General features: G+C 40.7%; 1 protein-coding gene across 3 annotated transcripts in view; it reads left to right on the top strand.

Annotated features, from left to right (window-relative positions):
* EYA2 (EYA transcriptional coactivator and phosphatase 2) overlaps positions 1–17,442 on the top strand; it is an 84,976-nt gene that overhangs the window by 56,973 nt on the left and 10,561 nt on the right. For all 3 annotated transcript variants that reach the window (XM_042049420.1, XM_042049401.1, XM_042049412.1), the window contains 4 exons: positions 940–1,117; positions 2,747–2,874; positions 3,358–3,441; positions 14,629–14,718. In XM_042049420.1, coding sequence (XP_041905354.1) covers positions 940–1,117; positions 2,747–2,874; positions 3,358–3,441; positions 14,629–14,718 — 480 coding nt within the window. The remainder of the gene's footprint in view (positions 1–939; positions 1,118–2,746; positions 2,875–3,357; positions 3,442–14,628; positions 14,719–17,442) is intronic.

The following is a 17,442-nucleotide window of genomic DNA, read 5'->3' as shown; positions in this document are numbered from 1 at the left end:
GAAAGACTATTTATTATTTAATTTTATTTAATACCAGAGACTAATTATAATTTCTGAGGAAATAGAAGCCTTCTGCTGAAAGACAATGCCCAGAGCATGAACACAGTTCTCTATCTGGAAAAGCAAATCAGTGGACAAGGACAGGATTTGCACTTAAAACAAAAAAACAAATAAAATCTTTTATGCTTTCAGAGATATGTTTTATAATGTTTTCCAGTGTCCTGCTTTTCACAGTAAACCCACAAAACATACAAGGATAATGGTATAGGGTTCCTTTGGGAGCCTTAAAATCAAGACAAAGAGTTTTGTGATACCTCAGCTCCCCAAGGTCACTTGCACCTCGTATTTTTAGTTCATTTTTCTGAAGGTAGGGAAGATCACTCAGGGATTTATTTATTGTGAGATAGTTGGGCAGACTTTGTTGTGAGCATTGCTGCAAAAAAATTGCTACTTTCTTTTCATTTGTTTAGCCTAACAGCTGATCAGAAAATGTTGCTGATCATGGAAAAATGCAGCCAGTTTTGCTCCTTCCCTCACACAGCTATTCATTCTGTTCTTGCAATTTCTTAGGTATTTTGTTGTTTACAAAGATTGTGTGTTCCATCATGGCCTTTTTCAGAAAGCTGCTCTACTTACATAAAATTGTTAAACTCTGTAATACAAAATGTGTCAGCACTGATAACTAAAATCCTATAAAAAAAATCAGAATTTGCCAGATTTCTGACCTCTTGTTGGTCAGTCAGTCATAATAAAATAGGAGTATATTTGGGAGAAGCAGAAATGTAATGTCATAAGTGAATGAAATGCAGTTCTTTAGTGAAGTATTCCTGAGCCATGACTTGCTGCATGCACAAGTAACCCTGCTTTTGTGGTGGCTTACTTGTTTGTAAGATAAAACCAGGTACATGTGAGTTAGATGTTTCTTTTCTTTCCTCCAAGGAATATTCATCGTATCCCAGCTTCCCCCAGAGCCAGTACTCGCAGTATTACAGCTCCTCCTACAACCCCCCGTACGTGTCTGCAAACAGCATCAGCCCCTCGGCCATCCCCACCTCCACCTACTCCCTGCAGGAGTCTTCCCACAACATCACCAGCCAGAGCACAGAATCGCTCTCTGGTAGGTGCAGCTCATGTGTTCCCAGGCTGGCAGCCTCAGCCATCTGGAGACATAAACACTACAACCTTCTTGTTGGGGTTTTTTTAAAAATATCTATTTACATGGATAGCTCAGATTTTCTAGCACTTAACGGTTCTTACACAGGGGTTTGGGAAGAGATTGGAATATCCAAGGTCTCTAAAACCATCCTATGTTGTTTTCCTGAGTATATGGGGTTTGATCTCCTCTAAGGTAGTACAGATGGATAGGACAATGTCATGCCAACCCCAGATCAGTACTGAGGGCTGACATGGGTAGCAGTGAAACAAACAGCCATGCTCTGAAAAATTCTCTGTTTCCTCAGTGTCTGATGACTTTTTAGCCCATATGTCTGTCAAGGATTGTATTCACCTCTTACAACAACATTTAATGTGTGCATTCATAAACAAGTACATCAAGAGAAAGTCCCTCTCTAAAAAATCTACACGAACTGTGTGTCTAAATTGAAAGTTCAAGATGAATTCCACAGGAAAAAAAAAAGCTTCAAAATTTGTGGCCTCTCTTTGAATGCTTAATTTTTAAAGTTTTAAAGCTAAGTAGTTTATGGAATTACTGGTGGATTATCCCCCAGTGTCCTGTTCAAGAGCAGTCTTCAGATATCACTTCCCTACTAGTTTTCATTGGTGTGCAATAACATTTATATAAAACACCACACAATTTGTGGATGATCACAGTGCACACCCACTGAAGGTCTGCTGACTTACCAAACAAATCTGAACATCTGTGGTTGCTCGAAAAGAAAAATAAACTAGTATTGTTTTTTAAAAAGAAGTGATCGCAGACTGCTCTAAAAGCAGTTGGAGGATTTTCTGTTCCTTAGATCTTATCTCAGCCTTTTTGAGAAAGGATGATTTCAAAAAGGCTTGTTAAGCACAATCCCAGCTTCTCTGAAGAAGAGTATGGTTATTCTAGGGAGTTGCAGAGGCCACAACTTAGCAAGGTGTAAAGAAAAATGTGTTTGAAAAGGATTTGTAATCTAAGGTAAGTGAAACCCAGACAGGTCTATGAAACTCAAGCCAATCAAAACAGATACTTTATACATAGGAAGTTTACTTTTAACTGTCTCATCTCAGTTATTTCTAAAATACTATCCTCTCAGAAATGGGGTAAGGCTCAACAGGTTAGTTCTGTATTTTTAAATAAAAGTCGAAAGTGTATTTTTAATCATGAACATTCATCAAATTTAAAAAACAAAAACAGAAAGAATTTTTAAAATTTTCAGAAGTGTAATTGGTCTTGGATTCTGTTTCTATTGCCTTTCTAATTTCTGTCTTTGAAAAGAATGGGAGGGAGTAAAATTCCAAAAGTTTTTTCTTTTCAATGAAAATTTTGGTAAGGTTTTTTGAAGTGACATGTCCTTTTTAAAATGTTATATATGCGATTTTGGTGATTTTTTGAAATTGTTTTAAGAAATCTTAGGATTTAAAACTTATTTCTCTAACACTGATAGCTATTAATGTGAAAAGAGTAAGATTTTCTCACGGTGTTTTCACAGTGTTTCTGTTGCTTTTCAAGAAAAGGTTTCGTGCTCTAATTACAATGACACAATGCAAAATTTAAGTTTACAATGGGATTTCTTTTTCCTAATAGGGGAATATTCAACAACACCAGCAAAAGATGTAGAGACAGAGAGACATCACAGAGGGTCAGATGGCAAGGTACGAGCCCGGTCAAAAAGAAGCAACGATCCTTCCCCTACTGCTGACAGTGAGATTGAGGTAATAACTTTAATTTATATTCCTTTGGTAAATCCAGCAAAGATGAACAGTTGCCTGTGTTAGCAAATCCCAGAGACAGAACAGAATTAGTAATACAACTGGAACCTGCAGACACAAGTAGTCAAAACAATTGCTCAATTTCTGTGTTATCAACATCTCAAGCTATTCTTCATATGTACCCTTTCTTTTTCCCTTTGGGCTTTTTGTAAGTCTGATGTCTTGTTCCCCTGACTTGACAGGCAATGAGGGATTTCTGTGGTTGTTAGGAGAGCAGGCTCTTGGGATGGCCAGCACACATGTAGTTCCAAAATTCTTGATGTTTCATTTTGCCTGTTTTCACAAAACATCCACAGTCAGTGCTCCAAATGGCTTGAGATCTTAAAAATCTCTAGTCCAAGAGGACATATTTCCTGACTGAACCTGTTCTTGCAGTTGCTTAATATGTAACTATATTTCTTTTTTCCACCCCATCTGTCATCACAGCGTGTGTTTGTGTGGGATTTGGATGAGACGATAATTATTTTTCACTCCTTACTCACGGGAACCTTTGCATCCAGATATGGGAAGGTAAAATTTAATTTTTTTAGCATTACTGCTTGTCCAGCCAAATTGCGTCGGGAACTGTGGGGGCAGCTAATGAGACAGCTTTTCAAACAGATGCTGCCCCTTTTATTCAGACATATTTGTATAAATGTGTCCTGCAGTATTTCCTCCGAACATGTGAAAATTTCATTTTCCTCCCTTTCATGTTGCAAGTAGCCCCTTGTTTTCCCAAAGCTTCAGCTGCTGCTTGCTGGGATGTTCTTCCAGTGTCTGTCTTCTGCAAGAAAGAGCATCCAGCAGCCAGACAGCATTAACTCCAGCCTGAATGAGCTAACACTTCTTTTGTTAGACCAGAGTTTTCTTATGAATCTCAGACAATTTTTTAAGAGAGGTTTTGTGTTCATCAGTCCAGGTTGCCATGAAGAACTGGCTGTGCTTCTCACAGAGCTGCTGAAGCTCACATTCCTAATGGGGTTTCAGAAGCATATCTAGCTAACCATACTTTAGATACCCTCTTTGAAATACAGGCAATTTCATTTTTTTAGGTAGCTGTCTGTGGCTGAACAGCCTGAACTTGGCTGCTAAGGAGAAAACACTGGCTTTTGGATTTAGTACCATGTGCTTCAATTTCTTCCAGAGGCAGCTTTTTATGATAAACACCTAAGTCACTTTGAATTACAGAATGTCAAACACTTTTAAGTGGGTAGAAAAAAAGACAATCTCATTACCTAATTAAAGGTGGATGACCTAGTGGGCAGCTGTTTCCACACATGGCTTTGAGCACTCAGCTTCATCAGGAGACTGGAAAATAACCCAGCTTCTCTCCAGAAGGCAGAAATATGATTTGACATCATTTCATGGCTTTACCAGCTGTACTTTTTTACGATGGTTATAACAAGCTGAATGTGTAATTAGTAAGATAGATTTATTGTTCACTGTTAGATGTGCACAGTTATAAAGGATATAAAATGGTGTTTGTGGTGTGGAAGTCTACTGCAGCACTTGGAATGCTGCTAACACTTCTAACAGCACCCTCTGAAAACCAAGCACGTGTTTCCAGGCAGGGATTTATTCAGACCCCTGTTGTACAAGGGAATTGAAGTGGTTACTTTTCCCAGAGAACATAATGCACGAGGCGTACGTGTGTGAGCTCAAACCTACTGCCTACAAACCCCACAAAGAATTAGGCAGGATCAGGAAACAAACTTAGGCTGTGCAGATCTGCTCTGTGGTCAAACTTAGCCTTGGGTAGGGGCTGCTGTATTTATGTGGAGAATTCCCTTAAAGGGCTGACTTTGTCCTAGTACAGAACCTCTGAAGCAGATGCCTTCACCTGATGCCTCCTGCACATATTTAGGGGGTGTAGAGTTGGAACCTGCTGTGTGGGGGCTTTTGTTGGCTGTCTCCTTTATACTAATTTAGAGAATGATATAAACAGGAATATTTTTTTGAAAGAATGAATCACTTTTTCTATGAAATTACAACAGGTTCCTTGAGAAACTTCTCTAGAAGGACTTTTTTCTTTGCAGTCCTTCATTTGTTTTATCAGTATTAAATTCCTCAGGACTCTGCTATAAGGGAAATGGTTGTGTTATAAAAGTATTATAGGCTAGTGGCTTGATCCAAAGACAACTAGAGGCTTTGGTGGGCTGTGGAACAGACCTTAAACCAAGAGGGAAATACAGCACACTCAGAGAGGCTGTCCTGGGAACTGTTAAAATAGGAGCACAATTCAAAACTATCAAGTACAAGTGAAGCAGCCAGAGGTTAAGAGTTTCAGAATCTTACTTCAATAGCATAAGAAGTGTTAACCTCAAAGTAAATTGAGTATCAAACCCAAAATTCTCCATGAAAGATTCACATGCCTGTAATTAGACATGCATATGCTTATAATTAAATCTCATACATGGAGATCTTGGTTCACTGTGTCTTCCTTCAGAAAAGGTGTCAGTTTATGTGATCTTGGCCATTCTCTTGGCCAACATTTATGTCCCAGTATCATCCTGTCTGTTGCACTGGTGGAGCTGCAGGTGCTCAAAGAATTAGTCTGTAAAGTTGTTCAAGCTGAAGAGTAACACCTCTTTCTGGGGTGATTTTTCTTGAGGGATGGGAGGAGGAACACCAACTACAGCTTCAGAGGTTTGGGTCTAAACTCCTGTGTTCTTAAGCTACTTAATTGCAAGTGGTTGTGTGTGTTGCCCCTTCCTTGGTGATGGCAGCAACAGGGAGCTGTCCAAAAAATGAGGGGGAAAAAAAAAAAGAGGAGAAAGAACTCACAAAAAAGTCATGTTATTAATGGTTAATGCTTCAGTGCATGTTTTCAAAGGACTGGTATCAAGAAAGGGAGCACTGGGTGTGTTGTTTTCTCTACCTTGAGGGAGCTCTGTGAAGCCAATACCTTTTCTCAGTATTTTGTATTGTTCCAAGGATGTGTATTCTTGTTCTGTGTTGCATCACTTCTTGGGATTGTAGTGTCCAAATGACTTGTGAGTAAAGTAGAACCTGGAGGTAAAATTCGTCTTTACATGCAAGATACTCCAAAATCCTGGAATCAAATGACGGATTTTATCTTAGTCTGGACTTAGAGATTTGAACACATAGGACTGTCTGAATCCTTGAATTGCGTTGGATCTTTATCAGAACTTTGACAGTGTCTGCTGATATCTGGGAGTTCAGATCTATAAAATTCCCTGTAAGAATCATACAATTATTGAGATTGTTCAGCATTTGGAATTAGCTCAAAATAAGAAAAAATATACTGCAAAAAATTACAAAGCATATTATGTCCCAGTTTTAAATCAGAGTCACACAAAGTCATGCTCTAGATGTTGGTTAACTTTAAGTGAAAGGTGTTTAGAATCCCCTGTGTTACTCTGTGTCCCTGGGAGCTGGGAATGTGTGGTTGCTTTCCCTGGAGCAGCCACTCTGCATTCAGTGAGGCCTTGCAGTGTGACCCATAGTTACTTCTTTGAAGTAGAGTTTTCTGTGACAGCCATGGTTTTTTAATGCTTTTGTGTTTCAGGAGTGGCAGCATGAGGTTTACTGGAGTTGTAAGCAGACAGGTGTGGGTGAGGCACTCAGGTTTCCAGCGTGTGCAGACATGGGCTTTGCCCCTCTGATGAGAGACTTGCAGTGACCTAGGAGAGGGTCCACCAATGATAGCGGGACCTCAGGACAGAGTAGCAAAAGTTTCTGCTTGACCCTGTTGAGGACAGGACATAAATATGATTTTCTAGTATTGAAACAAATGTTATAGCTGCTGTATGCTGGCTGTGAACTGCACTGTCTTGTTCTCACCAAAAATGATGTTGTGGATCTAAGAAGCTTTATTCCTCAAAAGTTTTGCTGGCTGTTACGTATTCTTATAAAAAGTTTTCCTTTAAATGAATTATAATTTCCAATTAAAAAAAAAAAAAGTCATTGAAAAGTTCCTCCTTGGCTCTACTCGAGATCCTTGTAAAATCCTAGGTTTGATTTTCTAATTTCTTTTTTTTTCCCCTTCCCTGCTTTCACTGAATGCTTCAAGTAGCTTGTGCTTTTCCCTGCTTTGTTCTCTCACAGGACCCTAAAGCCAGGACCTGATTGAAACACCATGGGGATTTAATCAAATCTGCTGGTGATTCATGCTCCTAATGGCCGGGTCTGTCCTTTACTACTTTACAAACTGAGAAGGAATAAAACCCCATTTTATTGCTCGGCTGTTAAAAACTATTTGTAGAAGTTGCTAAGGTTCAAATCAAAAGCGGCCTCCCTTGAGAACTATTAGTTAATTCTAAGTGCCAGGGCATCGCTTTTTTTCTTCTCCTCTTGCTTGAGATGTGGCCTTATATCAGGACTGCTGTTCAAACATCTGAGAGTTTTCCATTCCTTTGACAAACATGAGCCAAAGTGCTTAAGGACATCTGTTTATTTTATTTCTTTAATGAGAAAACCTTCCAATTTCTTACTGGCTCAGCTGTGTTTATTTACATTTTGTTAGTCATATGTGTGGGGCACCTTGGGACATTAAAAACCTGCAGAGGCCTGTGCTGAGGGCTGCTAGCAGGCATCCTGGTCAGAAAGGCAGAGTAAGCCCTTCCTAAGGAAAACACAGTCCTTGGAACTCCATAAAATAGATTTTGAAAACAAATAGAGCCTAATTCACTCAGTAGATCATGGATTAAGTCAAGATGAATACAATTTGGAAAGGATTTTCTGAGGAAGTTGGAGATTTTTTTACCCACTGGAGGCTAAACCTTGTGTTTAATGCCTTTTTAAGTTAAATTAAAAAAGCATTCAATCACTGCAGGTAATAAAGAAGTCTGTTACTTTAGACATGCTGCTATATCAATTATTTAGTTCATTATGGGAGAGAAGGGAGTAAATAATTCCAGCCATTTGATTGTTTCAAATGTGTATTTCGGGAGCAAACATCTGTGTTTATCATCTGTACTGCTTGATGAGAAGCAGCAGCAGGAACAGCAAAACCAGATGCCCCAGCAGGTTGGAGGTGGGCACAGGAGATGCTCTGAGCTCCTGTAGATGTAACCTCTTGTACTGGAGCTTAGGAGAGCAGGGGGAGTTCTGAGCAAAGTGCACATGTGGCATTTTGGAACTATTAAAGGATTATTTTTGACATAAAATACATATCAGAAACGATGCTGGGTTGTTAAACAGGCTTGAGGAAAGGGAACCTGCTTTACAGTATGGCTGAATCAGGGCTGCAACTTCAAGGGGAAAGGTTTGAAAAACCAAAGGGACATGGCTTGTTTTAGGCAGCTGCATGTGCAAAATATGTCATTGTGCTGAGGATTACACTCCATGATGTGTTTCCACCAAGCTTTCCAGAAGTTGGGTATTTTTCACAGGGCTATCAAGGGCTTTCATATAGAAATACAGTGACTTTCCTGTGTTGAGGGGAAGGAAATGAAGATTAATTTGGTTTAAATTCCACTCCCTTTTCTGAAATGCATGCCATGAATAGTAAAAAGAAATTATTTGTAGGTTTTTGGTCATGAACCTTTTGTATTACTAAATGAAAATAATTCCCATTTATCCTCAAGCATCATGACCCAGCTTTTAACCTGTATTTAAGTACAGTATTCCCACAGGACTGGAATCCACTTCAGATTTGATGGGTTCAGACACTGGATCAATTAGTGTGGTCTTTGCTGCCTGTCCCTAAGCATAGTTCCTTTGGAGAGGGAGGAGGGCCTTTTCAACCTCCGTGTGCCCTTAAATGTGAGGATTTAGTGGCCTGTGTGCCCATTTGCTTATTAGAATAGTTTCCAGCCCTATGTGAAGAGACACATGACAGTAAAAGGAGTCCTTCAGTACCCAGTAAGAATACTTTGAAGTACCCCTTAAATCACAGTAAGGGTGAATATGAAAAGTTACCTGAAGAAAAGGGATTCAGTTACATTTGCTCTCCATCTATCATGGACTTCTCACAAGGTCACACTGTGCTGTCTGTTGACACTGTTCATTTAAATTCAGTAGATTGTCTAATAAACCTGGATGGATCAATGTTTAGGTAAACAGTGTCTTTATTTTGGTGGGAAAAAGTTTGGACCCTGAGAAACTGAGAGGTTCTGTTTGAAAAGGGATGATCCTTTTCAAAAAAGCCCGAAGTGTAGTCCCTTAAGTAAGTCACTTCTGAAAATGGCTTTTAGCTCCTAACTACTTTCGTTACTTTAAACAACTTTTCTCACAAATACCCACTCTCCCTGGGAAAGCTCTGAAAGGCTCAGTCTGGTTGTAGCCTGTGTTGTTAAAGAGATAAAATTGCAAGCTAAGCTACTTAGGTGTAGTTAGTAAAGGAGTGAAATGTGGTTTCTTCCTGAAAAAGACATGGATTTACTTGAACTAGAACTTGTACACATGGGTAATTTCCCATTATTATGGGAAAGTTTTGTTCATGTCTCAAATTTTGATCAAGGTATAAAATGTTACATTATTCTCACAGACTTTTTTTGTTCAAACATGTGGCCCTGGTATTTGTGTCTTTGATTTTTTTGATTTTTTTTTTTTTATGCTACAACCAAGCTGGTCCATTTTCCAGGCGTTTCCAAGTAATTAAACCCAATTAAAACTATTAAATTCTTTCTTTTGGTGACAACTTTGTTATTAACAGATAACCACAAGGAGGAGATTTAACTTGGAAGGCCCTTGATTGTATACTAATCCGTCTCTCACCTCTGGCTGACACCTGTGGCAGATAAACCCTATAGAATAGGAGTCTGAAGAATACTCTTAATTAATACTTTCTTCCTTGTAGAAAAGTAATTATTTGCTCACGGCATAAACAGGTATTTGGCAGGGATTTAAAAGGACTGATTAGTTTTAAATACTAGGGCTTTATGCTGGTAGGGTTTTTAAGGGAGGTGATGGTGTCTGAATCCAAGATCCACGCTCAGAGGGACTTTGCCCTAACAATTTGAATGTCGAGTTAATTGTCACGTTGCTAAAGAGAAGCAGAGTCAGACAACAAGCAGATTTGTTATCTGTCTCAAAGGAGCCAGCTCTGCCCCTTTGCTAATGGCCTGCAAGTCTGAACAGGGTACCTGCAAGGCAGAGGCTTGGAGAGGGCTTTGGATCCAGGATTGGAGGCATGAGTGACTAGGACTTGAGAGATTGCCAGAGATAAGTCTGCTTCCCTCTTCCTTTCAAAATTACAGTGTGCAGGAAGGGAGAGCTGGCTGTGGACATGCAGCTTGGATTAGTTCCAGGTGTTAACAAATACATGTCCTTTTAATGCATATTCTGGGGCAAGTGTAAGCAGTGTATGAAAAATCAATCTCCGTGTTCCAGCAGATCTGTGGGAAGGTGGTTTTAGTGCAGAGCCTTTGGGGAGGATGCTGGTGGGGCAGTTTGAGTGTGACTCAATGCACAAGGGCTTCTGTGGAGGTAGAGCCAGTACCTGTAGCAGTGAAGGTACAGCAGTGAAGGTTTCTGTGCACGTCAGCTCCTGGAAGAGGGTCTAGGACCCAGCACTGTGCGTGTTGCAACATCCTGACAGCAATTTGTGCCCACATTTGGTAGCCTAAAGCTAATTTGGGTGTGCATGCACATTCTGCGTTCCCTTTGCTCTGCTAAAATACAGAGCAGCGGGAGTTTCATGTGGTGTGAGCAGAGCTACCCTCCCACTGCTGTCATAGGGAAATATTTGTTCTTTGCTCTCCTCCAGTTTTCATGGAAATTGTCTTTAAGACAAACTGAAGGCTGTTCAACAAGCTCCTTTTAGCAATCTTCTGTCATATTATTACTTGAAATGAAGGTTAAAAATGAAAACTAAAACAGAAATTAATCTTATTTAAAGGCAAGGTGTTATTAACTAGGAGGACATAATTGAACTCAAATTGTAATTTTTAGAACACAGTTCACTTCAAATGTAGAGAACTAGTTCAGGGGTTAGAAACAGTGCATGCAAGTGGCCAAACTAAAAGCAACACTGGCAGCAAATATGTGAGCTTGGGATATGAAAGAAAATGTGCTTCTTGCTGAATGGATGCTTTTGTCTTCCTTTACAGCATGTTCCACAGGCTTCTGCTGCCCATGTTTTCCTCTAGCAGGACTTTGTGCTGATCAGGCAGCAAAAGTAGCCCAAAGCAAGTGGATATGGAGCTGGGAGTTGTCAGTGCTTCACTTACAGTGGAAGTGACCTTGCTCACAAGGTGTGGCCATTGCCAGCAGCAGGCAGTACCCATCAGGCCTTAGCTGAAAGTCACAGGGGTGACAGAAACAGCAGAGACAAGATGAGCAAGGATGCTCTTTAGGGAACACATTTCTGATGAAAATTGTTGAGAAATGACTTACCTAACTCTCTGTATGTTTGTATGTTTTGATCCCTTGTTGTTTATGAAGGAGTAGTAGGGAATGGGGGGTTTTTACCTCTCAGTTCTCTCAAGGTATGCCCTAAGGAGAAATGGGCAACTCTGAAGCTGTGACTCCTGTTCTTGAAAAGTGGCAGTGAAGGGTGTGTTGAGAAGGTTGTATTCAGGAATGAATAATTCAGAAGGATCTCTTCCCTCCTGATGTTTGTCTCCCACAGCCATTGGAAGAAGCTGTTCAGGCTGTGCATAGGAGGATCAGGAATGCTTGGTCTCAGCACCAGAGGTTTGCACTAAAAGTAATTTGTGGGGCTGTTTAATTTTGACCCTGAAGGAAACTCCACCAATAGAGCATGGCAGAGGTGAGGCATGTGGGGATACACCATGCTGCTGGAAGTTTTATTTACAAAAGGAGTTTATTGCCTGTTTTCTACCCCTGCCTCTCATTGTCCTTGTTTGTGAAAGCATGACTCGTAGGTTAGCAGAGGGAGGACCTCGCTCTTCTAAAGTTACTAAACAAGCAGTGAGGGTTGAGTTTTTAGATTAATCTGTTTTCACTGTAAAAAGTGGTTCCTGGAGGAGATTTGATTTCAGGCTGTCTGTGGTCCTTGGGCTTCACACGCATCAGGAAGCATTGGCTGGCTCTGTTAGTCAGGAAGCTTGTTCCCAGGGCTCCTGGGCATACTTTTCCTGCAGAAGGACGTTAGCAGGGATCCCTGGTAACTTTACATTGCTCTGCTGAGCTCACACTGCTCCAGCACAGGCAGTAACAGTCCACCAGGGCACCACTGGCAGCACAGAGATGTCCTTTAGTGGCACAGGATTTCTGTGCTTAGGAAGAGCACTCCATCAACATCTTCAAACAAATGTCATGATCCTCTTTCCAATTACTTACACACTGTGCAGAGAATTTGGATATACTGATCTCATTTTGGTGCTTTTCTGTCAGCCTGATTTTCCTGTTTATTCCTACTTGAATTGACAGCTGTAGCAACTGTGTCTTTCCTCAGGGTGGGTACAGCCTCTGGCACAGAGGGGTTCAAGTCTGGCACTAGTGCTTCTAGATGCTACAGTAATGCAAATAAATAACTGCTGGAGGAGTCCTGGCCTCGTGCCTCTAGGCACCTCTGTCATACTGGGAGTGCTGGTTGGCCTTATAACTTCATCAGCCTCTTTAAGACTTGGAAGTGTGCCTTGCTGTGGAGGAAATGTCCATACTGTGGAAGCAGTGATGCCAAATCATTTCCCCAAACAACTTCCCCTCTGGGTGGTAAAGTGCATTTTTCTGTTTTGTTTTCATTCCATCATGTTCTGTATCTCAAGAGAATGATTTTTTTCCCCCCCCCACTCATCTGCAGTTTGGTTTACATATTGTTTAGTTAAAGAGAAGGTAACTTCATCCACTGTGGAAATGTTTCCTACTCCCCATTAGTGATTAATACCAATAAGGCTAAAATGAAACTTACAGGATAAATGACAGATAGCAACCAATGAGATTTCCTGAAAGAGTTTTAAAAGCTAATGATCCTTGAAATGTATAAAAATAAATTGCTTCATTAAAAACTCTTTTACAAAATAATTTCTTCCTAGCAGCGTATTTTCTTCAAAACAGTTCCCCCGTGTAACTACACCTGGGTAGTAAAATTTGATTCAGTGCTGTTCCTATGGGGCCACAGTCAAATGCCCTGATTAGGCCTGTGTCCCTGTGCCTCATCAGGGGAGCAGGTTTGGGGCTTAAAATGAGAGATGTTCAAGACAAGTCTGTTGAAGTTTTTACTTTTTGCCCAGAGACAGGGCCCTTGTTTGTGGGACAGCAACAAGTGTGTTTAAACATGAGTGACAGAGCTTCTCTGTAATGGGCACAGTGCTTGTGAGTCACACACATGGCTAAAACCACAGCCATTCTGCTCTAATTGAAGAGAACTTCACTAAGAATGTGTAATAATTAGCTTAGTGTGTAGTACACCATCCATGTCAACATCGTCTGCCACAAAGGTTGATTGAGATGTACTCACCCTCCCAACATTGTGCTCCCTGTTAGAGCTCCTCAGTCAATTCATTACTGTTCTGTCACACAATAACAGGACTCCACAGAAATCTGCAGGAAATTAGAGTAGAGACTATGCTTAAGTGGGTGGTTTTCCTCTACTGAAGTCACACCCCATGCTAAAGCAAGGCAGATTTACACATCAAGATGAGAGATCCCTGACCTATTGAAGATGAACTAACAACAAAAAAAATTCTGTTGTGGGAATGTGGGCTTTTTGCAAGTTGTCTGTTGTTGTTCAGTTTGAACAGGCACAATGTTTTTGAGCTATGACTGTTTATCAAATTAAATACAGATAATTTTAGCTTGTGTTTTTGAAGTATTTAATGAATAAGAAAATGTACTGCTCATAACTTTGTCTGCATCAGTGTGTTTCTGTGCTCTTGCTGTGGATTTAGGAAGAAGTTTGTTTCACTTGTTTGGGGTCAGAAGGGATGGTTGACTTGCTGACTTGGTGAGGCAATGAAGTGACAGCCCTTTCACAGGCCATTGTGGTGTGTCAGCTGGGAAAAACATTAATTTTCTTCAGAAAAGGTTCAGAAGGTGTAGAAGATATTTTAGAGCTGCCAGCACGTGCATCTTCACATTCAGTCGTTAAAAAAGCATGGTTTGAAAATGCTGCAGGCAGCCAGAGCTTCTGCATCATGTCCTTCCCTTTCAGGAGGCAGTTTGAACTTCCATGTGTTGTGTCTTATCTTGCCTTTTTTTTTTCTTTTTTAAAAAAATTTATTTTGTTTGTATTTTTAAGCAATGTGGTTATTTGGGTGTAACTGCCATTGGGACTGCAGTTGAGGCTCGGCAAGCCTGCTGTCCTGAGCAGCAATAGTCAAAGGTTTTGTCATGTTATAATTGGGTTTGCATGGTAGGATGGGGCTGTTTTAACTCTGCTGATGCTGGTAAATAAGTAGACAGCTTCAGTGGGAATGGAATTGCTGATTTGAAGGACAAGTCAGGAAAGAATCACCCTCTGTGTGCCCTGTTGCTGGTAACTACCCCCAAACCACTCACTAATGGTAGTATTGGAAATCAATTTTTGTCTAACCTACTGAAGCAATTCTTACATAGTTTCAGGTGTTTAAAGGATCTTTATATCATCTGAAGTGTGTGGGCTGTTAGTGGTCAGAGTGAGTCACAGACATCCTTCAAAGAACAGAATTGCTTTATCTAGGAGAGCAAAAGAAAGGATGGGAAAGTCATGTCAATGTTAAAATACACTTGGGAAGTACTTCAATAAATGTATCTTAAGAAATAGGAATGTGTAGATCCTGTGTTTGGTCTAAGGTCTCCCACCCCCCATGGCTATCCCCAAAAAAGAAAATCAAAGTGAATGGAAAAAACCTGATTTTCCCCCAACAGGACACCACAACGTCTGTGAGGATAGGTCTCATGATGGAAGAAATGATCTTCAACCTTGCAGATACACATCTGTTCTTTAATGACCTGGAGGTATGTAGCTGCTTATTGTATTTAACATCTTTCTCTCTAATCATTTGCATGTGGTCTACAAACTCGGGGGGTTTTGGCCCAGAAACTTTTTATTTTTGACCCCGAAGAAATGGACCATAGGTGGCTTATTGGAAGCATCCTTTTGACAGCTCCATTCTGTTCAGGAGTTTCTTTCTAAATATGCAGTTAACAATGATGGCCTCTTGCAGGTTTACTAAATGTAATAATGAGGACATTGCTGCTGCTTCTCCAGATATTTGCTATTCAATAATTTTATTAAGCTAAATTAGCATAGATCCTATGGGGGCAGGCATCAATTAGCTATGAGCCAAAGCAGAGGTTTTGAAAATGGTCTCTGTTCTTGAGGAAGCTCTGTTGTACACACAGACAGAGCAGGAGGTCTGCTCAAGCTCAGGAATACTGCAGGATGAAACTATGAGAGTTTCAGTGTAACAGACCAAGAGGAAGAAATTTTTCCTGCTGGTGACATGGTTAGACCTGGCTATCTCTTACACAAAGCAAAAATCCTTTTGAGTATGTGGTAAAATGCAGGCAAAGTGATGCTGGCAGAATGCTGTCAGCAGCTGAGAAACAGCTGTACAGCAATGATGAAAATCTGTTGGCATTTGCAGTCAGAACACACAGTCTGAATGGATCATGTACAGAGTGAGCAAGGTGGGGTTTGTGCTGTGGGCACCTTGGAATCAAAACACTGCTTGGAGGCATTTGGAGGAAAAAAAAAAAACAACCTGGCATTGCTGGGCAGACTTCTGTGGGCTTTTTTTTTTTTTCCCCTTCACTTGAAAAAGGAAGAATTTGTTTCTGTGCCAGATGAAAGCAGAGAACTTTTTCTGTGCCTGAGGAGTTCAGCGGGAATTTCTGGTTCCTTCAGTGCTTAATTGCACTGTGGTCCCCTGTGTCAGGGGAGGTACAACCTTTCCTGCCACCTGGCTCCTTGCAGTCTTGAGGTTTCACTTGCTGAGAATTTTTATTTCCTTTCAAAGACAAGCACCTGAACTGACAGATTTTTCTTCTTTCAACTTCTTTCAGAGAGGGAGTTTGTGGTGAGGGCACAGAAAGTACAAAGTAAAAAATCTTTCTCTTAGGGGGAAAAAAAGAAGAGAGCTCATCTTTGGGAGCCCAGGGCACTATTCCAGTAGTGATAATATTTACTACAGAACCTTCACCTTTCACCCATCACATCTCAATATGTGATGCAGCAAAACTCCATGTCCTGCACAAAGTGACCCTCTAAAACCCCTCTGCCTTTCTAGACTTTTGCAAGAATTACCAGTTTTAAAATAAGTTTTCTCCTTTTTTCACTTACTGCTCTAAAACTTTAAATGAAGCAGCAAATTGTCTGGCCTTCATCAGATTGTGCACATTTGTCAGTCAGTAACAGCTCTGGGCATCGGTGGTTTGGTTTTAGCTGAGGTTTTTCAGTGAAAAATTGAGGGATGATGGAGAATTCAAGGAAAGTAAATGTGCCTTACAGAATTTTACTTTCCAAAAAAGCCATGTCAGTTTGGAAGAATTTGAAGCAGCAGAGGCATCCAGAGTTACCCACCCTATTCCTTCATTTAGAATGGTAAATAAAAGTCACCTTTGTGTATTCACAGAGTGGGATTTAAGTATCGTACATCACTGAGTATTCGGCTTAAAAAAATGCAGTGAATGACATCCTTAAAAATGGACAAAAGAATTTGTAAAACACAGCACAGAAACAGATTCAGTTGTAGGCCCACAAGCATTACCATATACATTAGCACCATCATGTGGTGCTATGCTGGCCTGTACAAGACAAAATGAGCTAAAACTGCGCAGGGCAGAAACCATTTCTGACCATCTTTTGTGCTGGGGCAGAGTTTGAGAGGCTGTAGCTGAGACAGCAGTGGGAGAGTTGCCCATTTGAAACCAAAGCAAGAGTTCTCTTACCAGATGATGCTAAACACTGCAAAACATTTCTGAACTGGAACGCTCCTTTTTTTTCTGTCCAAAAAAAAAAATATTCTGAAACTCTGGTTAGCCAGGGCTTTATCTTTTCCTAGGATCTACCCAGAAGGGATTCAGGTAATTGTTTCCTGGATGCATTAGCTGAATGCATTTTGGCTATGCTCAGGAGTAGAAATCATGGATGTGTGCAGAGGTGAACCAAAAGATCCATTCAGATGGATCTGTTCACATCCATCCTGCTTCAACCCATCCTCCCTTAGTGCTGCAGTCCAGTGGACAGGCCGAGTTCCAGCTGATTCACCCCAAACCTCAGGGTAGTTGTATGCAAGGAGGCTGATCACTGGTCCCCAGGGCAGGTGGGTGTCTGGAGAAGTCTTAGACTCCTAATAAAAAATTGTAGTCTTTTTACAGAGAGGGATTCTCTGTCAGCAAGTTAACTCTTACAAGTAGGTGAAATCCCTGCAGTCCACAAGTGTGAGCCATGCAAGGTGGTGTGCACAGAGGGCTCTGATCATGCTGCAGAGCCTATCAGCAAATATTCACCTGACAGGAGGCATTCTCCCTCTCTGCTCCCTTTTTTAGGGAAATCGGGGAGAAAAGAACTTACTCAAGGTTACAAATCACAGTGAAGTTAAAATACAAACTCTGGGCTTTCCGGTTGTGATTTTTTTCCCAGATGCCTTTTGTTCACAGTACAATGCTGGCTAAGGAGTAGCACCTTCCACCCCCAGCCCCTCTGGAGATATTATTGTCTGGCTCTCTGGAAAACAG

This window comes from Corvus kubaryi, unplaced genomic scaffold (assembly GCF_017639235.1).
Source record: "Corvus kubaryi isolate FWS band 111438036 unplaced genomic scaffold, C.kubaryi_AGA036_p1.0 134, whole genome shotgun sequence".
In the NCBI taxonomy this organism is placed as follows: Eukaryota; Metazoa; Chordata; class Aves; order Passeriformes; family Corvidae; genus Corvus; species Corvus kubaryi.
Note: the sequence above shows the minus strand (reverse complement) of the source record. Positions and strands in the feature narration are given on the sequence as shown.